This window comes from Colletotrichum phormii (assembly GCF_030913505.1).
Source record: "Colletotrichum phormii strain CBS 102054 chromosome Unknown BDP81scaffold_9, whole genome shotgun sequence".
Classification (NCBI taxonomy): domain Eukaryota; kingdom Fungi; phylum Ascomycota; class Sordariomycetes; order Glomerellales; family Glomerellaceae; genus Colletotrichum; species Colletotrichum phormii.
The window spans coordinates 538,694-564,709 of NW_026851451.1; the positions used below are offsets into that span (position 1 = coordinate 538,694).

Sequence of the window (26,016 nt, forward strand, 5' to 3'; positions counted from 1 at the left end):
ATACCGAACAATGACCATGTCCCTGCAGTCCGGCGCCCGGACCTCCGAATCCGTTCTGGTTCCCACTTTATCATCGGTGCCGGGTGCCCCACAGATCCCGGCTGAGACTCAGCCCCGAAGAAACGCCAAGCTCTCCGGAAGACCCGGGTTATTGTCGCAGCCCAACCATCAGATACAGACAATTTATGACATCGTAAATTGGGCGGCGGAGACATACGAAGACAAGCCAGCTTTGGGAGCACGAGCACCTGGTGCTGGTAATGCAAATGCGGTAAAGAAATCGCTGAGAAATTCTCCGGTTGGTTACTTGCCCCGCCGGATTCTTATTTAACGGGACTTGGCTCAGCGAGAAGTATTAGTACACCTACACTTCATACCGAGATTATCGAAAACTGGTTCATGAAGTTGGGTCTGGTTTCCGGGCGGTAGGTCTACAAGAGATTGACATGATCCTCGTGTACGCAGCAACGAGGCAAGTATCCGTTTGGGACTCTTCCCCATATCCCGATGCTGACAAACATTTGTAAGCCCACAATGGCTATCAATCGCCCATGGTGCATCTTCACAGTCCATGGTATTCGTGACAGCCTACGAAGCTCTTGGTCTTGCTGGCCTCGAGCATTCTCTAGAGTCCACGGGCGCCAAAGCCATCTTTGTGGATCACCATCTCTGTCCGAAGGTCACTTCTGCACTGACAACCAAAGCTCTACCGCGCGTTGAGGTTATAGTCTATAACGACCAGCCGGTTGATACACGTGAGTCAGGCGCTGAGTGGATCAACGGCTTACTAGAACTCAAGAAGACTCGTCCCGGACTCCAGGTACTGAGCTTTAGCAAGCTATGCGTGGCCGGCCGGAGCAAGATGAGCGAGCCTGTTCCACCTCGTAGAGAGGATTTGTGCGCCATCTACTATACTTCTGGATCTACGGGGATACCGAAAGGAGTTCCGGTGAAGCACAAGGCTATTGTAGCGGCGGGTAAGTTACCCCTGACTTCGCCACGACACCTGATATTTTCCCCTTGGCATACCATTGATACCAATTTGGCCGACCAATAGTTACTGGCCTTGACTCCGTTATCGGTGACTACCTCTCACCAACCGATTCTTTCCTTGCGTACCTACCCCTAGCTCATGTCCTCGAATTCGCCTTCGAAAATAGCTGTCTCGTTTGGGGCGTAAAAATGGGCTATGGTGGCGCCCGTACGCTATTCGACCACGCCGCCCCATCCGGCAAACTCGAAATGGGGGATTTGCGCGCATTCCAGCCCACCTTTATGATCGGTGTACCTGCCATCTGGGAAAGAGTCAGAAAGGCGATTTTGACCAGCATCAACATTGCCAGCTTAGTTGACAGAGTCACCTTCTGGACGTGGCTGAAGGCCAAAGAGCTATGGTCCGCAACCGGATTGCCGGGGACAGGTGGCTTCAACTGCGTCATATCTTCCGCAGCCGGCAAAGTCGTCGGGTCTAGGCTGCGGTTCGCCATGTCGGGCGGTGGACCCGTGGCAGACAGCACGCAGCATTTCTTGACCATGGTGATGGCGCCGTTGATCAGCGGGTATGGGCTGACCGAGACCATGGCGTAAGTTGAAGCAATCTTCAATCCTAATTTCCAGGCTGAACCCAATCTGACGTCTTGGTGATCATCAGCATGGGCGGCCTCATGGATCCGGGGCAATGGCGGCCAGGGTCTATGTGCATACCAGCGAGCATAGAAATGAAACTGGTCGACTACCCCGAGGCAGGCTACTTCACCAGGAATAACCCTACGCAAGGAGAGATTTGGATACGGGGCGATAGCGTTATGGAAGGATACTATGACAACCAGGAAGAATCCAAGAGTGCCATCGCGCCTGGCGGTTGGCTTCGCACTGGCGACATTGGGCAGTGGGAGCCCACATGCAGCGGCGACGACATCCACTTCAGGATCATTGACAGGAAGAAGAACCTCGTCAAAACACTTAATGGGGAGTACATCGCACTTGAAAAGGTAAGATCTCGCATTGCAATGCTCATTTCTCCACGGAAGATATGCATGCTGACGAAAAATCACGCGTTCCAGCTGGAGTCAATCTACCGCTCTGCAACGTTCGTAGCCAATATCTGCATTCATGCATCTCCCAACCGCGCAAAGCCTTTGGCTATTGTCATTCCGTCACCGCCAGCTCTAAAGGAGTTGGCTACAAGACATGGACTGGATCCAAGCGCGGAATTATCAGTGCTTACGCAATACTCAGGTGTTGTTAGAGACACTCTCCAGCAGTTGCAGCAAATCGCGAAGGAGGCTGGCCTCGCCTCAATCGAGGTGGTTGAGTCGGTTGTCCTTGTCGACGATCAAGAGTGGACTCCGCAAAATGTGAGTGCCGTCATTTAGATTTTGAGACCTGTATCAAAGTAATGCGAGGCTGATGTTGACCCTAGGGCTTGACAACGGCCGTTGGGAAGCTAAACCGACGAGAAATCGTGAATCGCTATCAGGGGATCATTGATCGCGTCAACAGTGACTGACAGCTGACGGTAGTTTGCTGAAAGGCGATGAAACAAGCCGATAGTGAAGTCGAGAATTGTGAATCAGCTGCTAAATAATGCCCTCAGCACCCCGTTGACAGCTTATGGCAGTTGCGCAACAACGCTCGCGCTGCGACTTGTTTCTTGGGAGAGTCAGTGAAAGAAATTATTATTTGGTCAATGAGAATGTTCGTTCGGGGAGAAATTACTGAATTCGAGTTATTGAAAGGCTTGGGCCCGCGTTGTTGGAGGGCAATTGCACTAGCGGCCTGACTCAACAGCATTATTCCTAGGGCCAATAACTACCTTACTTACCTTATACTTTTCAAATTACTCGCTTGTAGTCATCATTCACACTGAAAGAACTATGAGACCGAGTTCCGAAAACTAGAATTGGCGTATATTTTTGACTTAGGCCTAAGCAATAACAAACGATGCAGAACAAATGCAGATTTTAAACCTTCCTGGTTGTATCACAAGTCAACTGAGACGACCAAATGCTTGAATAAAACTCTACTCTTGCCCTGCCAACTGACTCGTCGTCCGGATGAGCTAGTCAGTGTCCCAGTGTGCCGGTTCACCAGTGACGGCCGAGTTCGTCTTGAGTCCTTGACAATCCCACAGGAGTGCGCGATAACCAGGTTCTTTTAGATACAGACCGGGACTATAGGATACAAAATAGGCCAATTGACCACTCTTTGCTGCTATGCTTTTATGACTAGGGATCTGTCGTATGGTCACAATATGGGCATCGAGATGTGAAGTAGAGAACGGTTGTCTAAGTTATTGGAAGTAGGAAATAGCAACGAGGCTCGCGCTGAAATAGGCAGTGCGAGCGGGTGTGGGTCTCGGTGATTATGTAACCGAGGTCACGTGACGGGTGGTGAGGTCACGGATAGTTGAAGCCATCACGACAAGATCCTTGGCCGGCACTTTCCAAGACTTCAACCGTGCGCTGTATCACATTTGTGTCAGCTGACCACAACATCCCGCAAGTCTGGCCACGGAGAACTTAACAGACGTTTGAAGGCCCGCCTGCCAAGTATTAGTTGACTGCTACTATATTGTCCCCTTACTATGCATAGGGCGTGATCGGAAACTTGGATAACTTTCAAAGGCCAGTTGGATAACGCGACTTGGATAAGAAATGAATCCTAAAAATGAATAAATGCTGCGCTAGGCCTTTTTGAGGTACATTTTCTATGTCCTGAGTTCGCCTCTGCATGAACTCAAAGTTATGCCATATTGTTACGCCCGCCGCAACTTGTCACTGTGGGCGCGTAGCTATATAATGCAGAACAAGGGAAAATGATGCGGAGTCATCATTATCGAAGCTTTTGCTTTGTGCCACAGTTGGTTGCCTTGTCCTGCTCGTAACAATTAAGATATTAATATTTATTTCTTATATTATAACTAACATGAATGATAAGCGAGTGAGACAGACAAGTGAGTGAGACACAAAACTGCGCCGATGAGATAAACTGGCTTCCATATCAACATCAACAGCATCAATTCAATTCAAACTACTCATAATCCTCATCTTCAGACATCTCTTCAATAAACTGGCACGTTCGTGAATTGTGTCCCGGGTGACCACAAACGCCACACCGTCGCTGACCTGTCTCGGCCCTCAGTTTGCGACCACTAGTACGACGCATTTCCTCCTGAACCTGCGCAGTCACATCTTTCTGTGACTGTATATCTGCTGCGTCAGCTACAGTAAGACTTCCTCCATGTTGTAGGCGTGTTTTCTTAGTTCTCCGTCGTCGACTGAGTTGGTTATTCTCGTCTCTAAGAATCTGTACCTCAGATCTAAGTAAGGCTACTTGGTGCATGATGCCTCTTGTACCTTTAGAAAGTCGTTCAACAGCCTCGCAAATAGAGGTTGGGGAGCTGCTTTGGTGACGAGTGATCCGACTCTTAATAAAGTTGGATTGAGAGCTTGCCTCTACTGGGTTGTTTGGTGTCCTTGAAACCCAAGGCGGAGGTGTCTGTGGTAGTGATGCTGGAGGCGTTGGAGTGTGTAGCCGGATGTCCAGCTTTGATAGGACGCTTTCTGCACTCAGAGGAACAAGCCCAGCTCCTCTAAAACCCCCTTGGATGTTTTTTTCAGTCATCGCTTGACTAAATGCGCTGCGATATGCAGGAAAGAAGTCCTCCTTTGAGATGTGGGTTACGCCCCGCCGCATCTTATCCTCAATTTGTTGCCCATACGCCGTCTTTAGCGGACCAAAACACCCAACGTCAAGGGGCTGGAGTAGATGAGGCGAATGAGGCGGCATACAAAGTGTAACGATCTTGTTTGCCTTGCAATATAGCTCAAAGTCTGTTGAGTGGTGACTTTCGTGCCCGTCGACGACGAGGAGGCGATATTGGCCTCTCAAACGTGGTTTCGTATGACGATCATAGTGCTGGATCCAATCTAGGCCTCTTTCATTTGTTGTCCATCCGTTTTCTGACGTCGCAATGACCCAGTCGTCCGGGAAACCTGACTCTGTATACCAGGTTGAGAGGTGATATTGGCCTGCAACGATGATGTACGGCGGGACGTTATAGCCTTGCGAGTTGATGGCTTGAATCACTGTAACCCATTCTCGATTACCAGGCTGCGCAATTTTTGTGTTTGAACGCCTTTCAGTACTTGTGACAACCATGCCAGATGCAATCTGGCCCATCATAAAGCCAGTCTCATCAAAGTTGTAGATATCAAACTCATCGATACCATACTTCGCGATTGTGTTCTTCACAAGAGCGAACCAGCCGCGAATAGCCTCTGCATCCTCGCATTGGGCCCTCTTGTAGTCGTACCTCCGAAAAAACCGCGTCCGCAATTGTGGTTGTCGTTTGACGAAGTTTAAGGCCCAGCGCTTCCCAACCGGAGGCGCGTCGCGATCAGCAAGCAGTCGATCAGCCATTTCTTCCACACCACGGATCCGGGGAGGGAATGATCGGGCATCTAGATCGAGAATGTGATCAACTAACGTCTGCTCTTCTAGCAAAGTAAGATTCCTCGAGTTCGGTATCCTGTCGCTTCGAGATGTAGAGCCCTTCAATCGTCGACTCAATGTTGCATGGCTGACCGAGTAGATCGTAGCTGCAGCCCGTGCACTAAGCTCTGGATTGATTCTGATAGCTTGAAGGGCCAGCTGTATGCCTGACTCATTACTTCTGGATGCCATGATGTGTTGTGGAAGAAACATCTCCATTTGTGTTGAAGCATCATCGGCGCAGTTTTGTGTCTCACTCGCTTATCATTCACGTTAGTTAGAGTAACTAGTTAACTATAGAATAATTATCAATACAATCGATTCTCCAATTATCCTAACTCGTACCTCAACTTATTTACTTTTTCCCTTTTTGCCTACCTCTAACCTCTTAGTATAGTTATAGTATAATATGCCCGGACTCGGCGGTATGCTGCGGTAGAATAGTAGCTCTAGTAAAGCTGGACATCTTGACCGGCTCCGGCCTGTAGCATGACCGAATGTAATAATCTAATGTAATAATCGGTTATTACAGGTCGCGGTCGGACAGCTTCCCAGCAGAGGGGTGTGCGTGCGGCTCCTGCAAGGCCGGAGATCTCAACCGGGCTCCAGCCCGTGACAGCTGGGCACCGCTGGGGTACTGGTTGAGGGTTTAGGGACGTCCTGATGCATTCTGATATGGTGAACCTTCGTTTTTTCTTCGATTGGCGGGGATCCTAGCGTCCATTTAAGAATCTCGTCTCACGAAGGAAATGCGTATGTTTGTGGGGTAGCGTCATGTTCGGTTGTTTTTTAGATTTTGGAATCTAGTGTGCGGAAATGTTCAAGCTGCGTCAGTGAGGATCTAAGCGCCGAATAGCCGGCGGGACCGGGCAGTGCCGGTCCAGAAGCGCCGGCCGGCCACTTCTGCGCGCTTACAACACCGCAAGTTTCCGCACAGCGCCGGATTTCAAATCATGGGGGGTATGTAAATTAGCGCTGCAGATGCCGGCTTTGCTATTTACCTGGCAGCTAAAAGTCTACGTCCATATGAGTGCAAGTCAAAAACTAGCAGCAGGAGCAATCAGTGTCAGTCCGACTGCTAGTAACGTGGAATACGATCTCTGCCGTTACCGTCAGAATGGCGAGGCGTTAGTCGCTTGACTGGTAGCACCCCTGGAGGCGACACCCTCCTACTGGTAACATGGCTGGCTCCTGAGACCCTGTGCTAGTGACCAGGCGGTTTCCGGACCCTAGGGTGGTGAGGTGCCATTCCCGGTAAGGTAGGCGGTGCTTAAGATCGTGTGCTGGTGACTTCGCAATTTTTGAAATACAAGCCACAGAGGGGTAGTGCCCAGTAAGACGGCCGGCTTCCAAAGCCCGTTGCCAGTAACCTTAAGGCTCTATGTCTCTGGGCCACAGTGCATCTTAGCGCTCTTACCACTAAGAACGGCTGTTCCCAGACCCCTCTGTTATCACTTCAATTAGAGGAATTCCATGCGCTGTAATCTTTTCTTCACTGGATCGAATGCCAGCCATGACACAGTCGGTCTCTGCCCGCTCTACTGGTAGCAGCCTATCCCAGCTGCAGCGACCCATTAGCAACCACAGGTCTGCTTTGATGAACTCGTCCTGACCGGTAAAGCGACTGAACTGCTGGCCTGCTGATGTATTCGCGTAACCTAGCTGCGCAGTGCGCTCCCTCATCGAGCAATCGACAACTGCGACCTACAAAACCAGGTCGGGCTTCGGAGCCACACACCGAGTTACGTCTTGCACATTTCCGAAGGTAGCTTCTGGACCAGCTGTCCTGGGCTTGCGCCAATAGCAGAATGGAAGTGGAGTTCACACCCTGATGTGATCACTGATTCAGCTTTCAAACCCAGGAACCTAAAAAGAAGGTTGAAAAAAGAGGTGGCAGGTAGGGTATGTGGTGTTGGTGGAGGTGGTGGTTGGTGTGCGTCGCTTAGCCATCCGGGTGTGCTGATATCACTGACGGGCTGACCGGTTCGGTACGTGCGAACTTTGTTCCGTAGCTCAGGACCCTCGTCGTCTGTTGGAGATGGTGGCATACCTCAACACTATGAGGTTGAGCGGCCATAGCTAAGGTCTCTGAGGGCCGGATTAGTAGTTGGGTCGGTGACGACTAGCGAATGCCTGGTGTTGTATGTTTTTTGAAGTTTTGTTGTTCTTGAATGCTTCATCGCTTGGGGAGATCTCACTGCTCCTATAAGTTGAAAGGAATAAGAAAAGAGACTCCCTCCGAAGATACTCTTATATACCCGGGATCTTAGTGTTATTACTAATTTTATACAACATAATACTGCTTTTAACCTAGGTAAATCTGATAGTACTAGGAAGGGTCGCTGTGTGACATTTTTGAGGGGAGATGTGCCCTATCAAAAGGCTTCATATTGAAGTATCTAGTACATTAGGAATATCACGTATCTAAAGCATTGCTCCCCCTGAACAGAGGACGTGTTGCATAGAGACCGGAAGACAGAGAAGCGGACTTCAATACCCCGTTACTCCTGATGGCTTCTCCTCGCTGCTCGGGTTTGCCGGGTCCACATTGTCCTGGTTGCCCAACTTAATAGCCGACCCCTCTATTCTGATCCACTCGATTCCGAAGGCCAGGAAAAAAGCCACACCGGCTGAGGCAACAGCAACGAACTTTCCAGCGACATGTTAGCGAACATGGAAACGCCAAGTCGGGTCATAGAGATAGGGGACTCACGTGTGTCTGAGCGATGGAAGAGTTGTACGACTCCATGATAGGGTCGAACAGCGAGGGAAAGTATTGGTCCACAATGGCTCGCACGTTTGCGATACCACTCCGGTAAAGTAGTTGTATCTGGTCGTGACTCAGCGCAGCTCCCGAGGCGAGCTGGTTCTCCAGACGCGCGTGGAAAATGGCACCGGCAATGACCTGCGCGACGGTAGCCCCGAGAAACTGGGCGAAGATGTTGAGCGAGACGCCGATGGGCAAGAGATCGGCGCGGTCCCTGAGCGCCAGTTGGACCATGAGAGATGGCATCTGCATGGAGAAGCCGACACCCAGGCCCTGGATGACCTGGAACCCGATCCATTGGCTCGATGGGGTATTGGAGACGGTGAACTGGGTGTACAGAGCGGCCGCGGTGCACATCAAGACTGGCCCGACTTAAAACCAAGGGTTGTAAAAACGGATTTTGAGGGCTGGAGAGACGAATTAGAGGCCGGAACATGGGCGAGGGTATTGAAAATGTGCGTACCAGTAGCACCTGCACAAATCGTTCCCACGATTTGTGAGATGACAGACGGCAGCACCCTTATGCCGCTCTCAAAGGGAGTAGCGCCCTGGACTACCTGGAACCACTCCGGGAGGTAGTACGATGAGACGGATAGAGCACCAAGATGGCAGAAAGAGAAGATGACACTGAGCAGGACGGTCCGTCTTGTGACCAGAACACCAGGGATCATGGCCGAGTCCCCCAAGCGCGACTCCCAGACAGCGAAGAGACCCAGCATGACGATGGATCCAACCAAAAGGCCAATAATGGTTGCTGACTTCCAAGGGTACGAATTTCCGCCCCATTGCAGGGCGAGGATCAACATGAAAATGCCGGGGGCGAAAACGAAAGACCCAACGAGATCCAAACTCAAGATTTTCTGCATGGTGGTCATGGGGCCGCCTTCTCGTGGAGGCAACTTGAAAAAGAAGAACATGGCGAGCAGGGTGACGGCGCCACCAGGTAGATTAATCCAGAAACACCAGCGCCAGGTGACCTTCTCGGTGAAGGCGCCGCCAATGATGGGGGCGAGAATCAGACCCAGGGCAAAGCAGCTGCTGCACAGGCCGATGTACAACGGCCTACGTCGGGGTGACGATATGACCAAGACGACGGTGAGACCTCCGCTGGTGACTGCAGCTGCGCCGAGACCCGAGACGGTACGGCCGACGATGAAGATTTCGCTTGTGGAGGCCCAGCCACATATGGCACTGCCGACGAGGAAGACGAAGAAAAAGCCTTGGTAAACCCAGCGGAGCGAGAACACACTGGCCATTTTGCCCGCCAGGGGGGTGAGTGAGCAGACTGCCAACGTGTAGGCTGCTGGATACCATGATATGTGTGATGTGTTCTGAAAGTCGGACGTGATGGACGGAATGACCTAGGCAAGAGCAAAGTCAGTTTTTCCCTCGAATGGGAAGAGAGAGAGAAATAAAGGAGTGAGTGTGTTGGCTGGGTGACGAACCGTTCCGATGATATAGACATCGAGAGCCATGACAAAGGCGCCGAAGCAGACGCCAATCAGAACCATATATAACTTGAAGCCGTGCAGCTCCGAGGAGGCGAGGCCGGAATGCTTGGTTTTGCCTGCGGCATATGTCGTGGACGCTGGCGCGGATTCTACCAAGCCTTCGCTCGCCTCGCCATTCATGTTTCGGCCATCTGATGGTGCTGATACTGATGCTGTTGCTGTCATCCTTGTCTTCAGCCTCCAGCTATGTTTGTGTGTGGGGGCACTTAGAAAGAAACGGGATATAGTGAAAAGAGCAGATCGAAGAGCGAAGAGTGAAAAAGCGAAAAAAAAAAAGAGGAGCGAAAAGAGCTGTAGTGATTCCGACGTCTAGAAACTTTTTGGTCGAGGCACGAAATACTGAATTATACTGGAACAATCGGTTGAAAATCACCGGTTCAGGAACGTATATAACTCATACTTGTCTGCCTGGCCACGTGCGCGGCCTGCCAGGTTGTAAGAGGCACAGCACTCCAACGTTCAACCTGCATATTGTTGGTGATTCGCCTTATTGCGGTATGTAGACTGATTGACCCGCTAATTCCGGATAATTCGCAAGTCGAATAGGATGAGTAAGAGTCAAATACAAGAGCTCGAGTTCCAGGGTAACGCCACTGCTGATGTCCTACCTATGCTTGAGTGTGCTCAAAGCCAGCAGTCAGCATGCCTTCTTCAATGATACATTTTGATTGTGGCTAAACGCTAATATCACGCGTTACATGCCTTGATCTATATGGTGCTTATAAACCATCACACAAAGAACGCCTGCTCGAAATGCGAGAAAACTGACAATGGAAACAGTAGTAATACATTGCAGGGGAGGGATATTTTGCCTAAAAGTCCCTGCTCTCTCCAATCTCACACACATCAAACACGCCCGTCGGTGGCAAGCCCTTCTTCTTCATAGCCTCCTGCAGAAGCTTGGGCGGTTCCAGCACCTCTTCCATGGTCAAGGCCCACGTTCCCCAGTGAATCCCCATGGCGCGCTGGCACCTTGTGTCCTGGAAGATCTCAACTGAATCGAACGGGTTGGCATGCATTCCCGAGAAGGCAACGCGCGGGTAATACGCGCCGATGGGGATCAGGCCGAGATCAAACGGTCCTCGGAACTCGCCAATCTGCTTAAACTGCGGGCACATGGGCAGGTGGGCGTACTTTGGGCCGTAGTCGTCAACATCGAGCGGGGTCCACGGCACGGCGCGGTATCCCGTATCACCGCCGAACCAGACCGACTTGCCGGCCGATTTGACGCCCCACGAGGCCCAGAGCGTCGTGTCCTTGTCAAAGGGCGTGCGGGCGGAGGTGTGCTGGCAGGGGAGACACGAAACCTGGGCGGTGATGGATTCGGGCGCCTCGTCGACGCCCTTGTCGATGTTGAGGGTGATTTCGGCGTCCTCCCACCAGTCGAGCTCCGTGACGTTCTTGAGGCCGGCGTTCTTGAACCAGGATTCCAGACCGAGGCCGACGAAGAAGTGGGCCTTTGGGTTGTGCTTCTGGATGGTGAGGACGGACTCGTGGGAGAGGTGGTCGTAGTGGCTGTGGCTGATGAAGACGGCGTCGACAAAGGGTATGTCGGCGAGGTCGCAGGGTTTGGGGGTGAAGCGTTTGGGGCCCATGAAGGAGAAGGGCGAGCAGCGGTCCTCGAAGACGGGGTCGAAGAGGACGCGCAGGCCGGAGGGGAATTCTACGTAGTAGCAGGCGTGGCCCAGCCATGTTGCGCGGAGCTTGTCTGAGGCGGTGCGGTTGGGCAGGAACTCTGGCTTCTTGACGGTCACGGTTGGCGGCGTGGTGTCGGGCCATTTAAGCTCACCCGTCACTTGCGGCCTGTGATGTTTGTTAGAATAAGGTAACTGAGCGGGGAGTGAGGCCGGCGCGGGGCCGGGATGGCCGGACTATGAGAATGAGTATGAGATTGATACGTACCAGAGAACATGGCGGAGCATTTTGGAAAAGCCGATGCCATCGCCAAAGGACGGGTGGACGTTCTTGAAGCCGACTCTGTTGCCGTTCTTCGTGATGTGGTGAGGCTTAGACGAGGCATCCTCGGGCGAGGGACCCAGGTCGGGGATCTTGGTGACAGTGGTTGAATATGAGGCCATTGAGAGGGCGAGCACGGAGGCTGGTGTTGCTGAAGCTTTCTTAGCACCGGGGCGTATGGGTGGTTGTTGGAAGAAAGTGCGGAAGAACTGTCTGAACTTGGACATGGTTCATCAGAGGCCCCCTTTGCTTGGAGGGGTGTGAGGGGATTCCGAGATATATAGATGGATTCGGACCTTGCTATGCAGATACAAAGAAAAAGAGAGGGAGGGATTGGAACTTTGGCAGAGACAAGCTCAAAATGGTAGCAATCCGCGCTCGCCGGCCGGGGAATTTGACTAGACGGAACGAGATCCACTCGGCGTTAGCGAGCACGATGAGCCCGGTCCGAGAGAGAGGGAGAGACTCAAGACAGGCTGCAAAGGCAAGCCACTCTTAAGATGGGCTAGGCAGTGAAAGATACGTGTGCATCACTCATTCAGCGTCCTGCGGCGAGGCTTGGTTTAAATCTGCACGTCAGATGTGCGACTGCGAGCCACAGAAATGACCTGGAGCTATCAATATCGCCGTGAAAAGTGAGCTGTTCTCCCTGGCGCAACGCGTCAAGCATCTGCGCGTCACTACATCCAAGTCAATCAATGTAAGTTGTCGTGTCTGATTGGCACGTCAGTGGAGATACCGGTTTTTAGGACAACCAAAGTTCCCTAACCCGTACTACGGGTGTGTCCGTCTCACTGACAATCCATAGAGCAGCCCTAAAGTTCAAGCCACATCACCGACTCCGACTTCCAAAGTTCCATCTCTCATCGCCAGCTTAAGGTACTTTGGGTGCGAGTGCGGGGGTAGGTAAAGTCCGGCCGTACCGTACCTTACGCATCGGGCGGCCCATCGCGGAGACACGGTGGAATGATCCCTCCGTGGTGCGGGATACCGGGCCAACGACGCTAGTCTCTTTTCGGACGGGAGCCCATTGGATCTCTTTTTCGCCGTCAAAGTCCCCTTTTGAAAATGGAGACGCCCCAGGTACCCTAGAACAGGGGAGTCAAGTACCCTAGAAGAGGTATGCGACCTGTGCCAAGTCAACTGGGAGCTGCCCCTCTATCCTGACTCACTCTGTTCATACACCACATCACATTTACGAGTTACGGTTCTTGTTGACGCATGGCAGAGTCCATGTAAGCATGCATGTAAGCAACAACGGGCTTGACGATTGGAGCAAGCGGGCATGCGGCCGCATGCGCCGCATCGCTAAATGGACAGCACTCGCATCTGACAGCCTGACTTACATGCAACTCACACTCAACGAGTAACCCGCTTTTTGATCCTTGGGAGCAATTTTGTCTTTCTTCATTGAAGTCCTCTCATCTGCAATGTGACGATCGCCTACGGACGTCCTCCCAACGCCATCTTCCTACACCGTGGCCCATGAGAAACGACCGCGGCCAGCAAGACCGAATACCCCCTTATCCTGCTCCCACTCCTGCCTCTCCATGGCCCTCAAGTATTGTGTCTTTGCCCTGCGCATGTTGACCGGGTACTTGTGTCTCATCGCCAGCAGTAGCCGGTGGCTCTCCTGCTCTTCCTCGCGTTGAGCCCAATCTTCCTGGTGACGAGTCCAATTGTGCAGACGACGAACCCACTCTTGTTCAGAGCAGGCATAGCCTTCCATCATCTCTGGTCCTCCTTCTTCTTCTTCCTCTTCTCTTTCGTCGTCGTGCACTGCTTCCGAGTTATCGGCATCGTCAGGAATTTCCATCGCTCCCCTCACAAGCTCGAGACTGAGTGGTCGCGGTTTACGAAGGGACGGAAGCGATACAGCCCTGCCTCTGCCTAGTGGCTTAACTTCAGTCGTGGTGGTATTCATCGAACCCCCCGCATCACTTGCTTTACTCTCCTCTCCTCCACGACCAACCCATCGCCGCAATTTCGCAAGATTATGCGGTATCCGCTCAAACCGAAACGTCTTGATAACGAACTGGTCTCGAAGACAATGCAGTTCCGCCTCGCAGTCCTGTACAATACCAGCGTACAAGATCCGGGTAGGTTTATACCCGCTATTCTTTGCCTTGGTCTCCATGGTACGGGCCTCTCGCAGCCAGGCATGAAGTTTGAACTTCGCGTCCCGTGGTAAGCGGTGCTCCTGGACGAGGCGATGGACGTCCCGGTACTCTGCCTCTTCGAAGCCGTCGCGCCATGTTTGCACCTTTTTGTCTAGGAGAGGGATGCTGCTTTGTCGGCGTAGTGCGAGAATGGTTGATTCCCAGACTGCTGCGTCAGGATCTGCTGGACTGTTTGGCGGGGCGAGTTGTTAGTGTTTTGTAGGCGCAAGGAAGTTCATGATGGCTGCAGCTGGTATTTTTGATATATCCTCAGATATTGGTGACTGGTTCTTGTCTTTTTGGTTGTAATAAGGGGGTTGAGAAGTAGAGGGGCGGGAAGTGTGATCTTTCATTGTCAGGAACACTTAGATCAGGGTCTCGACTCGGTTCTTATAGCGATTGCATCAACCTTTGCGTCTCGAGCCGTGGATGTCGGAGATAGTTATAGAGTTGTACCTCTCCCGCGTAAAACTCTACCGCGTAGAACGAGACGGCTGGGCCCTAACTTTCAACCTGGAAGTCTTCAACAACCAAATCAAGCCACAGAGGTGCAGACAATGTCAAAAACAGTAAACCAAGTTCAAATTCATCGAGACTGTACTGTCCCTTTCGCCGTCATTATCCGTCATCATGGTATCTGAGAAACAAGAACGAAAACAAGCCCTGGACTAAAAGTTGCGCCCGAACGGAACGCTCATCAAGAAAACCAATGGACAATCCTCGCAAAGGATGCCCATCAAGCCACCCAAAGACAAAGAACCTTGCAAAGCAGTCTCACATGTTGATATTCCGTGTGTCCTCGCCCATCTCCTCGCTGCCCAACTCTGCTTGGACCTCATCGGCCACGAAACCCTCGTAGTCGTCAAGGTTCTTTTGTACGTGAATCTTGAATTTGATGACATCGTTGAGCATACGGTCAATCTCCGTGTGCAGCTCTTCTCGCAGGGAGTTGGCACGAAGTACGAGCTGTTCGTATCTAAGGCTATAGTTAGCACTGAAGTATAAGTGAGTCCAATCAACATTGACTTACTCGATGCTCGTGTTCATCTCACGTTGTTCCATCAGCTGTACCGACTCTGACAAAGTGGCTCGCATCTTGGCAAGCTCCTTCTCCATCTTTTCGATCTGGGCATCAGATGCCATCTTCTGTGTTGTTGTAACCTATGATAGTTGTCAGTATGTGGTCTGTTAACTGGATCAAGCATAGTACGTACCTCCTTGGTCTTCTCATATTCTTCCTCGGCAGCGCGGACACGGTGCTCCAGAGCCTCAACTTCGTTGCGCTTGTCTTCGATTGCCTCCTTGATGCCATCAAGCAGGTCATGATCTTTCATCATGTTGTCCATGGCAACGGTCCTCCTTTCAGAGATCTCTTTCCTTAGCGTAAGGAAGCTGTTCTTGACCTGTCCGCGCAGATCGAGACTGAGAATGTGGGCAGCCTGGTATCCAGTAATGGGGTCAGCAAGCAATCGGTCGCTTGAAGAAACGCCACTCGAGCCCTTGAGTTGCGAAGAGCTGAAGTCCGGTCCGTCGTTGACCGTTACATGCAATTCGTAGTCCCTGCCGTTGGCGTTGACCGCGTTCGCAGGTATCAGTGCAATCTGGTACGCCAAAGTGTTGTACCTGTCCACCATTCTCTCGAGTTCGTCCAGCTTCCTGCTTGCCTCCATCTCCTTGTCCGCGACCTTCTTCTTGACATCCTCTAATCTTTGCGACGCTGATTCGATGCCCTTCTGGAGACGTTCCCGCTCGGCAGTCATGCGGTCAATATCCTGCATGCTGATGCCAAGATCGTCCACAGCCTTCTGCAGTCCTCGTCGTTCGTCCTCCACCTCTCTCAACTCCTCATTGAGCTTATCGAGCTCCTCGTGAAGGACGTTGATTCGTGTTTCGTACTTGTCGGATCTCTGCATGGCAAGCGCATTGTATTCTTCGAACTTGATCTTGTCCTCTTCCATGATCCGGAAGTGATTGTCGAGTACGGCAGGATCCGGGGTGGACTTTTCAAGATCTTCGATTTCTTGCAGTAGTCGGCCGTTCTCTGCCTCGAGCATCTCAAGCTCAGATGTATACTTGGAGTTGGACTGCTCGAAAGCGGCTGCCATCCGTTCAATATGAGGGGCGAGTGCTCGGTTTGCGTCATCGTCATCTGCGTCCTCGTCCATGGCAAGCCAGTCCCTATATGCCTTGCTCAAGAAGTCGAAAATGATACGATCGCCGGTGACGTCGAGGCCACTTTCGAGACAAGCGTCGTCGTATCGGCTGCAAGCGTAGCCATCCAGCATCTGCGCCAGCTGCATCATCCAGTGCAGCAATCCCAGGAAAGTGCTCCAATTTTGACCACCGACAGCGGCAATCTGACTCTTTGTGATGCTTCTCTCGTATGGGTACCGCAGCTGCTTCAAGATAGGCGGCACTTCTTGGTCGATGTTCTTCTGGAACTTGTGGCTCGGGTCAATTCGCCTGTACAGCCATTGGAACATGAAGTTGAAGTCCTTTTGCGTAGGGGACTTGATAATATTTTGCGATAGGGTATGCTTCATCTGCATCTCGAAGTTGTTTTGGGCAAGATAATCTAGCAGCTCCTGTCCTATCCTGGCCTGGTATGATCTGTCTCGCAGCGGGCGGGGGTCTCGAGGTACGCCAGCAGGTTGTGGTGCTTGCTGGAAGAAACTCTGGTGGCTCATGGGTCCGGCGGTTGATGTTCTTGCGCGGTAGACACTACTCCTCCTATCGTCTTGTGAAGAGCGTCCTGGCGCAGGTGTCGGCGCGAAGGACTTATCGCGCATCGATGATGTTCGCTTCACCGAGGACAGGCCAATGTCTGCCAGGTTCGTTCCAGATGATGAGCGCTGGAACATGGGCTGGCTGGGTCGTGACAATGCCAGAGATTGTCTGGAGCCGGACATGGATCGGCCATGGCTGTTCGAATAAGGCGCGCCTGCGCCGACGCCAGAGGCGGATCGTTTCATTGCTGATGCGGGTTGAGGTAGGCCGGTGTTGTAGTTGATGCCTCCTAATGTCTGCGTCATAAGTTAGTAAGAACAAACCTATCGAGGCTGTGATATCGCGACAGGCTGATGTTGAGGAAAATGCTGACTTCTCTTGGTCTGCGCACACTCCACAGGCCGGTTTCTTGCGACATGTTCGGAGGGAGCTGGACAGTGGTAGTTCTAGTGCCAAATCGCAGTCGACGGACTTGCGAAAAGACTGGCGATGCAGGCGCTAACGATTGCGAGTCGCTAGGATGGAAGTAGATTGTTGCGCGACAGATTCGAGTAAAGATGTATGGTTTGCGCGCGCGTGCATGCGTCGTGTGTAAGGAGGTGCGAGTGGGATGGCAGATGGGGTAGCAGATGCAAAAGTGTTGTTGCTCTGGAGCAAGTAAACAAATTGTTGTACCCCTCGTTCATTGGCTGCGCACTGCCCCTCTTTAAACAATGGGCGACGGGGGGGCCACAGGCTCGGTGATGCCCAACACGTGACGGCGGGCGAGGACGTCCGGACGGTACTTACTCGGCATTTCTCCGCATTAGGTAATCGCTCCAGACATTTCCCCAGCCGCTGCCCTGCGCCGAAGCCTCGGCTCAAGATCCGGCCACCCATTATTGCACGTAATCAAGGTCGCGAAGGAACCTCCGTCAATCCTTCCACCTGCACATGCCTTTTCCCTTCGCCTCTACTGCCGCAAAGCGTGTTCTTCACTGAAGGAGATCGCGGCGAGGTTGATAAGGTGACACATTGAAGATGGCGATACGAGAGGATATCGTCGCCTCAGCGGTACGGTGACCCCAGCCCCAATCTCCAAAGACGACCCGCTAACTTGTAGACAGACGCAGTGTTAGTACCGACGAACCGATGTATCGCGCGCGACCTTAGACTGACCGAACTGTAGTTCTGCAAGACCCGAGTGTTGCAAGCTCATCCATCGAGAGCCGCATGTCGTTCCTACGGACTAAGAACTTGACCCAAGAGGAAATCGATGCCGCTCTGTCTAGAGTCGGCGTCCAGGCTGCACCGGGTCCGATGCCGGTCGCTCAGCAGCAACAACAGCAACAACCGCAACAATACTACCAGCCATCATACCCTCCTCAGTACCAGGCATGGCAACCTCCACCGCCGCCCCCTAAGAGGGACTGGAGGGACTGGTTCATCATGGCAACAGTTGTTGGTGGTTTCAGCTACGGCGCATATACTCTGGCAAAGGTACGGACATCCACACCTTTAGCTCTGGGAATGTAGATGACTGACAAAGCTAGCGATACGTGGTTCCCTTGATTGCGCCGCCAACACCCGAAAAGCTCGAGCAGGACAAGAAGTCGATCGAGGAGCAGTTCGACAAGGCCTTCGGGCTTGTAGAGCAGCTGGCCAAGGACACAGAAGAACTCAAGGCTACGGAGCAAAAGCGGACCGAAAAGCTGGACACAGCTCTGGAGGACATTGAAAAGATCATGACGGAGCTGAGGAACGCCAACCAGCGACGAGAACTCGAGACACAGCGCGTCAAGGACGATGTGCAGATCCTCAAGGATTCCATCCCCAAGGCTATGAACACCCAGAAGGATCTTACCGACTCGAGACTGAAGGAGGTCAACACCGAACTCACTAGCCTCAAGACCCTGATAACACAACGCATGACTGCCGCGTCATCATCGACGCCGGCCAACGGTCTGCGAACTGGTGCGACCGCTACGCCTGCTTCTCCTGCTATGAACCGCACCGGTACCACGGGCAACGATACTTCCGCGAGCAGCACCGAGGCCGCTGCCGGCACCGATGCCAGCAAGCCTGCTAGCACGCCGACCTTCAACCGCCCTTCGCCGTTCAGCGGTGCCACGGGCGCAAAGGCCTCTATTCCGGCCTGGCAGATGGCCATGGCCAACAAGGATTCTGCGGCCTCACCAGCAGCGACGAACGGAACTGCGTCCGACAGCAACTCGCAGCAGCAGGCATCCGCTTCTTCGTAAATGGGCTAAAAAAGGGAACACAATGTACAGTATACATCTATGATTTCATTGCGTCATGAACAGGAGAGCGACGGGTGTAATTGCGCTTGTGGGTTTTTGAAAGAGTCACCTGTACAGAGTAGTAAGGTAGATATAAGCCTTGAAGCTAGGTATGTGTATGCGGCATAAAACATCCGAAAGCGACTTTGTGTGACAGTTTTCCCACGTGCAGAGCCAGAAGAAGCCCAGCCCAGCCCCGGACCGCAGCTTCAGGGGTCAGAAGGGTTGTGACTGTGACTTGTGAGGCTGGCCAGGGTTCAATTGACATGTTTTACATGGGCTGGTCGCGATCTCGGGTGTTGCCATAATTGTTCCGTAAGCGAGGAGGGTCTCGCGGGGGAGAAAAGGTTCGTTGGCGCGGTGTGCGTGTGGGTGTGCGTGTCAACGTCTCACCACGAAATGAGCCCGTCTCATTCTATTTTAGTAGGTAGGCTGCTGATGCCAGATGAGAAGCGTACCCAGACCACACGCTGTCACGCAGTCAGTTTCATAAGCACCTTGGATTACGAAAGACCATTGGCGATGTGCAGTTTGAGGGGATCCACATAGATGTCGGTCAGGCAGAAGAGAGAGTGTGAGTGTTGAGAGAATTGGTACCCGTAGAATGTGAGCCTACAGATAAAACAGCGCAGGTATCTGACGATCTTCGCAAGCCGGACTGAAATGGGGTGGCGTCGCCCGATGGTGTTGCGGGAGCGCGCCTGAACGCCCGGGGGCCCACTGCCGGAGCCGTAGGATTGGGTGCATTTCTTCTTCCATCTAAGCGACGTTAATCATCCGAGGGAAGGGGCAGAAAACTAAAAACGGAGAGGTATGAGCATGGGGTTCTAGTGTCTTGTGTGGGATGCGGTCTCTCTCTCTCTCTCTCTGTGAATCGCGCTTGATTCAGCAACGGGCGCAGATCTCACTCTAATAGTGTACCCCAACTGGAGCTTTGTGCTGCAGCAGCCCATGTCCATCTGCTTCAGCCCACAGACGATGGGTCGGATGTTTGAGAAGCAGAATGAAGAATGCAGGGCTAGGATGAGGGGTATGGTTGAGTACATACCTATCTGAACTTCTGAAAAGTACGGAGTAAAGAAGCATCTATCACTCCAAGATGCCAGCCACCTTGAAGCAGGGCGGATGGCTCCGCGCAGTAGCTTTGCGCCTTGAGGTAGCCTCAAAGTACATTGTAAGCATGTATCAGTTGTCAACCACATGGGAGGCCTTCGGAGCAAATGTCAAAGAGCGTTCGTTCTACTGTCAAACACTGACACATTCATCGTTTCCCTTCACCATCCAAGTCTTCAAAGATGATGAGTAGGGAAAAAAAGAAGGAAATCGCCCAGCTTTGGCATGCCCCCCAGCAGCAGGTATCCGTACCCAGTCTAAGGTAAGGTATCTATCTAGTCAGTAATGAGAGGTGAGGGAGAGCATTAGAGCGGGCCGAAGAACAAGCAACGAACATGTTCCACCCTTTTCCGCAACAATTTCCTCTTTCGACCGTCCTTGCGGAGCGAACAACAGCAATCCCCCCGGACCGCCGCTGTCGATGAAGCAAAAGCCAACGACCCTCGTCTTTTTTGCGGCTTGCCGTCCGTCTGGTCTTTGACTCTTTTTCCAGCAACGGTAATACTCAAACATAACGCCTGCCAGGCTCATCCCCGCCACTGCATCTGCCATCTCAATCAACAACCTCTCCACGCTTCCCCCCCAAAGGACAGGCTGAAGCTAAAGCCTACCTTACCGTGCTGTACAGAAGTTACCAAACAGTCGATTCAGACTCTCTTTTTCATCTACCGACCACTCACGGCTTCTGGAACCCTTCGCATTGCGCCGGGCCTCCTCGTGATTGTCGTCCTGCGCGCCACTCATGTTCAATCTTCGCCCTCCTTCGGCCCCTCGGCCTCTTCTAACCCTCCACTTCCCTCCCATCCATCCATCATCGCTGTGCCCCGGGGCCCCAATGGATCAAGAATTTGGAGTGACCATGAGGTTGTTTCCCAATATGGCGGACCTCCCTCTCTACGAATACAACACCAGTAGCCTTTGGCACATGATGCAAGGGTTAAAGCGGGAAGCTAACGGCGTGAGGTAAAACTTGCCTTAGACCGCGCATTCGTTTGATGGCCACAAGCGATTAGTCGAGGGGAAATCCCACCAGCCGAGACACTTTTTTTTTTTTTTTTTTTTTTTTTTTTTGCTAATCGACATGTCATCGATTTGTCTGCCATTGACCTGAGGTAATTCGCCTTCGTTGCCAACGAAGCACCCCAGTCTCGTTGGCTTTCTTTTATTTTTCAATACTGTTCCTAGTTTCTTACTTTGGCTTATGTCGCGGGCACCTGCGGGCTACCATCTAATACCGTTACATTGGTTTTCTTCTCCATTCTGGTTCTTCCTATCTTCTCTCAGTAGATTGCAAACACGTTCCCGCTTTCCCCACAACAGCAGCTATTCCCATCCACACCGCAGACACGTACACACTCCACGGCAAGCTTTCTCAGCTTTACCCTGTCTGCTCTTCGACCTTGGTACCCTGTTCCCAGAGGCTAGATACCTCTTTCCCAAGGGACCGCCGATCCGTCGGTGAGGTCTGCGTGTGAGTGTGAGTGGCTCCGAACCTGATGTCCAGGGGGTCCCGCAACCAATTCCCTCCTCATCTGAACATCCTGTCGACCCCTAGCCCTTGACCGTTGCGACCTTCTATCGACGGATTGCAGCCTTCTTTTGCTGGCGTAGCGTGTGTTGTTCCTGGTGTTTCAACCACGTCAGGCATAGTACCGTCTTGGCCTCGACCTTCCACTTGCGTCTTGATTCTATCCTTCTTATATATCCCTTGCCTAGGCCGTCGTCTGCCCGCCATTTCCTCCCTTTTTAGCCATGTCCCGCTCATCCTTCGACTATCCGAACCCTCTCAATATGGACCCTGCCCAGTTCAAGTTGCTGTTGTCGTTGCTGCCCAAGGTGCCTTTGATAACGAGGGTGGCACTGCTTCATGTTCTGCGCTTGTCGAAGTCGTCTCAGTACCTAGATCTGCGGAGCGATCTCATCATCTCAGTGATACGTTCATACCTCCAGCCAGCCAAGTTGCGCTCCATCACGTCTACACAGAAGCTCACCAACCGCGATAGCGGCGTCAAGGGGAGAATATGGGTTGCCACATACGCTAGCCCCGTACCGCCAGAAACCGACGTGCGCGATGCCCTCATCGGAATTATACAGTCAACCAGGGGCCCGGATACGCCAGAACTCAAGCTGCGGCTGCCGGATATCGTGCCAGTGGAGGCCGAGTGGACGGGCTACCGTGCCGGTGCGACGGAAGAGGAGCGGCCGCCCGCGATCGGGGAGAAGGACAAGTTTGAAAAGCTACAGAAGGAGATCACCAGCCCCCTGACGGTGCTGTACCTTCACGGAGGAGCCTACTATCTCTGCGACCCGGCGACTCACCGACCAGCTACGAAGAAGATTGCCAAGTTGACCGGAGGCCGTGTATACTCGGTCCGGTACCGCTTGGCTCCGCAGAACCCTTTCCCGTCGGCTCTATTAGACGCTTTGGTTTCCTACTTGACTCTGCTATACCCTCCACCCGATGCTTACCACCAAGCGGTCGACCCGAAACACATTGTGGTTGCCGGAGACAGGTGAGAAAGTCTCCAGTGTCAGGATGTGAATGTGGTTTGCTAACCAAAAACGCTATAGTGCCGGGGGAAACCTGAGTCTATCTCTGCTACAACTCCTCCTCGAGCTGCACAGACAAAATCGAAAGATCCGCTGGCTGGGCGAAGAGAGAGACATCCCCCTACCCGCAGGACTCGCACTCAACTCACCATGGATGGACATCACGCAAAGCTCGCCCAGCTGGGACGCCAACGGAGAATTCGACTACCTCCCAACAGGCGAAGTCTACGCAAAGTACCAACCGCCCCCCTGCGACGCCTGGCCCGCGAAACCGCCCCGGACAAACATGTACGCCGACGACGACCTCCTCGCCCACCCCCTGGTGACGCTCCTGATGAGCCGCAGCTGGGCCGGGGCGCCTCCCGTGTACATGTGTACCGGGTGGGAGCTGCTGGCGGACGAGGACAAGTACATGGCGCGCAAGCTGCACCAGGACGGCGTGCCTGTCGTTTTCGAGGAGTACGAGGGGATGCCGCACTGCTTCGCGCTGATTCTGACAAAGATACCCAATGCGCAGCGGTGCTTTGAGGGGTGGACCAACTTTATGAAGAGGGCTGTGACGAACCCGGAGACGATCGATTCCAGGGCGACGACGATCAAGTCCAAGACGCTGCAGGAAGAGGTTCTCGACTTTGAGTCGTTGAGTGCCGTGAGCGCTGAGGACGTGCAGAAGAGGGTGCTCGCTAAGAAGGAGACGACATTGGCGGCTGCGCCAGAGACTACGGCGAAACTCTAGATCCTATCCCGCCGGGATGAAGGGGGTGCGGAAAGGGTCGCGTCGTCGATGGCTGATGATGAGCTTTACGGCTTTTTTTTTTCGATGAACAGGGGGAGAGATTATTAATGATTTTGCACATTCAACATCAGACCATGTAATTATTTGAACGCCTCATGAGAAAAAGGAATGATAGTAGGGCGAGCAATTGCACAAAACCGAACAAGGTAGCTTCGCAGCCAGAAAATGGGACTTGAGAGTGTGAGTGTGTGTACTTACCCTTGGTTGCTGGGATCATCTCGTTGAATAAGCAGCGGACGGATCTCTAAAGCCAAGAAGAGCATTCTTGTCCGCCCCGTTCTAAGTGCCAACATTTCATATGCTTTCTTAGCCAACGAAACGTGTATCACGAATACGGAGGTTTACTGTGCGCCGATCCACCCGTTCGTGACGACTGAAGAGTTGGGAAATGCCCGGGCGTGTTGCAGTGCAGCAAGGTGAGATGGCGGATTTGGTAAAGATCTCTCACGCACACCATGTTTGTTTGCTGTATCGGCATCGGGCCGTAGTTCGGCGTGTCACCTCTCATCTTTGATGGAAGTTTTCCGAAGATGCAGGGGCTCCCGTGTCCAGCGATCTGAGTACAACGAACGTGAACTGATGGCTGGTGACCCTGGAAGTCATTCTCTCACGTACTAATGGCCCACGGGTGGCTAGAAGTTGCAGATTGCAGGCTGGTTTCTGAGAATGTAAAGTAGGAGATGGTTGAGGTTGGAACTACCCCTGCATCGAAGAGCTCCGGGTAAGGTAGCACCCCCTGTCAGAACCTTGATTAAGTACATGCGGGTGAGCTAAGGCACCTACAGCTCCAAAAACGTGGCGCTGCGGCGCCGGCGCGACGTCTGGAAAAATCTCACCTCACATCCAAATCTCATTGACGTAGCTCTCACTCACATCTCACATCTCACTCTCACCCCCGTGCTGGATGTGAACACACAAGAGATCTCACCAAGATCTCACAAAACACCCGAACAAGGAAGGGGGAAAACTCACAGCAGGGGCCGAAAAATACGCCGGAAAGCACTTCCCTACTTTCACAATGGAGCGCCACCAGAAAACCGTCTCCAAGATCGCCGCCGCGGTGCGCTCCTTCTTCGACCGCAAGGAACCCTACCGCATCTTCCACGGCTCGACAAACAGCACCCGGCCCTTCCGCCGCGACCGTGTCGTCGACATCTCGGCCCTCGGCAGTGTCCTCGAGGTCAACAAGGCCCGCCGCACCGCCCTCGTCGAGCCAAACGTCCCCATGGACCGCCTCGTCGAGGGCACCCTCCGCCACGGCCTCATCCCCCCCGTCGTCATGGAGTTCCCCGGCATCACTGCGGGCGGCGGCTACGCGGGCACCGCCGGCGAGTCCTCGAGCTTCAAGCACGGCTTCTTCGACGACACCATCAACGAGGTCGAAATGGTCCTCGCCGACGGGCAGGTCGTCCGCGCCAACCGCACCAACGAGCGCGCCGACCTGTTCCGCGGCGCCGCGGGCGCGGTCGGCACGCTCGGCGTCACCACCATGATTGAGCTGCAGCTCGTCGAGGCGAAAAAGTACGTAAAGACAACGTACCACCGCACCCACAGCGTCGCCGAGGCCGTCGAGACCGTCCAGGCCGAGACGCTCAACGCCGAAAACGACTACGTCGACGGCATCCTCTTCTCCAAGGACCACGGCGTCGTCATCACCGGCAAGCTGACGGACGAGATCCCCGCGGACCGGAAGCCGCAGACCTTCAGCGGCGCCTGGGACCCCTGGTTCTACCTGCACGTCAAAGACCGCACCCTCACCGCCGGCTCCGCCAACAGCGAAGCCGCAGTGGCGACGTCCTCATCCTCTCCGTCGTCCACCGTGGTCGACTACGTGCCCCTGGCCGAGTACCTCTTCCGCTACGACCGCGCCGGCTTCTGGGTCGGCGCCGCCGCTTTCGACTACTTCAAGTACGTCCCCTTTACGCGCTTCACCCGCTGGTTCCTCGACGACTTCTTGCACACGCGCATGCTCTACCGCGCCCTCCACGGCAGCGGCGAGTCAGCCCGCTTCGTCGTCCAGGACCTCGCCCTCCCCTACAAGAACGCCGAGCGCTTCGTCGACTACACGGCCGAGAACTTTGACATCTGGCCGCTGTGGCTCTGCCCGCTGAAGCAGACCGCCCCGCCGACGTTCCACCCGCACACGGGCGAGGTCGAGACTCTGCCAGCAGCCGAAGGTAGCAGCAGCAGCAGCAGCAGCACGGTAACGGCCCCCAAACCGATGCTCAACATCGGCCTCTGGGGCTGGGGCCCCTCGGACCCCGCCGAATTCGTCTCCAAGAACCGCGCCCTCGAGCACAAGCTCCGCGAGCTGGGCGGCATGAAGTGGCTGTACGCGCACACGTACTACACCGAAGACGAGTTCTGGCAGGCCTACAACAACAAGAGCTGGTACGAGGCCCTGCGCGAAAAGTACAATGCCACGACGCTGCCGACCGTATACAACAAGGTGAAAGTCGACGTCGAGGCCCGCAAGGGCGAGAAGAAGGGCTGGCGCGACGTCCTCAAGTCCAAGCCGCCCATTGGCGGTCTGTATGGTATCTATAAGGCTATTCAGAGCAAGGATTACCATTTGCACCGCCGGGCTGAGTGGAAGTGGAAGGGTGATAAATGAAGGAAATGTTAGAGTGTACGAGTAAGAAGGCGAGGTGAGGTCGCATCA

General features: G+C 53.4%; 7 protein-coding genes across 7 annotated transcripts; 4 read left to right on the forward strand and 3 right to left on the reverse strand.

Annotated features, from left to right (window-relative positions):
- Nucleotides 1-16: 16 nt before the first annotated feature.
- BDP81DRAFT_518263 (long-chain-fatty-acid-CoA ligase-like protein) lies at nt 17-2,816 on the forward strand (the record flags this gene model as incomplete). Its single annotated transcript, XM_060595927.1, has 7 exons — nt 17-298; nt 360-457; nt 529-977; nt 1,058-1,583; nt 1,652-1,991; nt 2,064-2,357; nt 2,423-2,816. 7 exons carry the CDS (start codon nt 17-19, stop codon nt 2,507-2,509), a joined length of 2,076 nt encoding a protein of 691 aa, XP_060445711.1. The 3' UTR covers nt 2,510-2,816.
- A 5,803-nt stretch (nt 2,817-8,619) lies between these two features.
- Nucleotides 8,620-9,939, reverse strand: BDP81DRAFT_318515 (major facilitator superfamily domain-containing protein; the record flags this gene model as incomplete). Its single annotated transcript, XM_060584365.1, has 2 exons — nt 8,620-9,624; nt 9,709-9,939. 2 exons carry the CDS (start codon nt 9,937-9,939, stop codon nt 8,620-8,622), a joined length of 1,236 nt encoding a protein of 411 aa, XP_060445712.1.
- Nucleotides 9,940-10,586: 647 nt separating this feature from the next.
- BDP81DRAFT_319049 (NAPE-hydrolyzing phospholipase D) lies at nt 10,587-11,957 on the reverse strand (the record flags this gene model as incomplete). The annotated part of the gene is made up of 2 exons (XM_060584408.1): nt 10,587-11,577; nt 11,677-11,957. 2 exons carry the CDS (start codon nt 11,955-11,957, stop codon nt 10,587-10,589), a joined length of 1,272 nt encoding a protein of 423 aa, XP_060445713.1.
- Nucleotides 11,958-14,663: 2,706 nt separating this feature from the next.
- On the reverse strand, nt 14,664-17,034 carry BDP81DRAFT_449197 (HEC/Ndc80p family protein; the record flags this gene model as incomplete). Its single annotated transcript, XM_060592374.1, has 4 exons — nt 14,664-14,865; nt 14,920-15,050; nt 15,104-16,912; nt 17,008-17,034. The coding sequence occupies 4 exons, from the start codon at nt 17,032-17,034 to the stop codon at nt 14,664-14,666; spliced, it is 2,169 nt and encodes a 722-aa protein (XP_060445714.1).
- A 410-nt stretch (nt 17,035-17,444) lies between these two features.
- BDP81DRAFT_347862 (peroxisomal membrane anchor protein conserved region-domain-containing protein) lies at nt 17,445-19,288 on the forward strand. Its single transcript, XM_060586156.1, has 4 exons — nt 17,445-17,669; nt 17,723-17,729; nt 17,785-18,095; nt 18,149-19,288. Exons 1-4 carry the CDS (start codon nt 17,637-17,639, stop codon nt 18,854-18,856), a joined length of 1,059 nt encoding a protein of 352 aa, XP_060445715.1. The 5' UTR covers nt 17,445-17,636; the 3' UTR covers nt 18,857-19,288.
- Nucleotides 19,289-21,799: 2,511 nt separating this feature from the next.
- On the forward strand, nt 21,800-23,294 carry BDP81DRAFT_318746 (alpha/beta hydrolase fold-domain-containing protein; the record flags this gene model as incomplete). The annotated part of the gene is made up of 2 exons (XM_060584382.1): nt 21,800-22,521; nt 22,580-23,294. The coding sequence occupies 2 exons, from the start codon at nt 21,800-21,802 to the stop codon at nt 23,292-23,294; spliced, it is 1,437 nt and encodes a 478-aa protein (XP_060445716.1).
- A 1,078-nt stretch (nt 23,295-24,372) lies between these two features.
- BDP81DRAFT_460699 (FAD binding domain-containing protein) lies at nt 24,373-25,968 on the forward strand (the record flags this gene model as incomplete). The annotated part of the gene is made up of 1 exon (XM_060593683.1): nt 24,373-25,968. The coding sequence occupies one exon, from the start codon at nt 24,373-24,375 to the stop codon at nt 25,966-25,968; it is 1,596 nt and encodes a 531-aa protein (XP_060445717.1).
- Nucleotides 25,969-26,016: the final 48 nt, after the last annotated feature.

What these genes read in the sequence shown, in the direction of transcription:
- BDP81DRAFT_347862 (XM_060586156.1), top strand. Translation starts at nt 17,637, where the DNA reads ATGGCGATACGAGAGGATATCGTCGCCTCAGCG. An exon ending in GCGCATATACTCTGGCAAAG is followed by an intron (nt 18,096 to 18,148) that starts GTACGGACATCC and finishes TGACAAAGCTAG; the next exon opens with CGATACGTGGTTCCCTTGAT.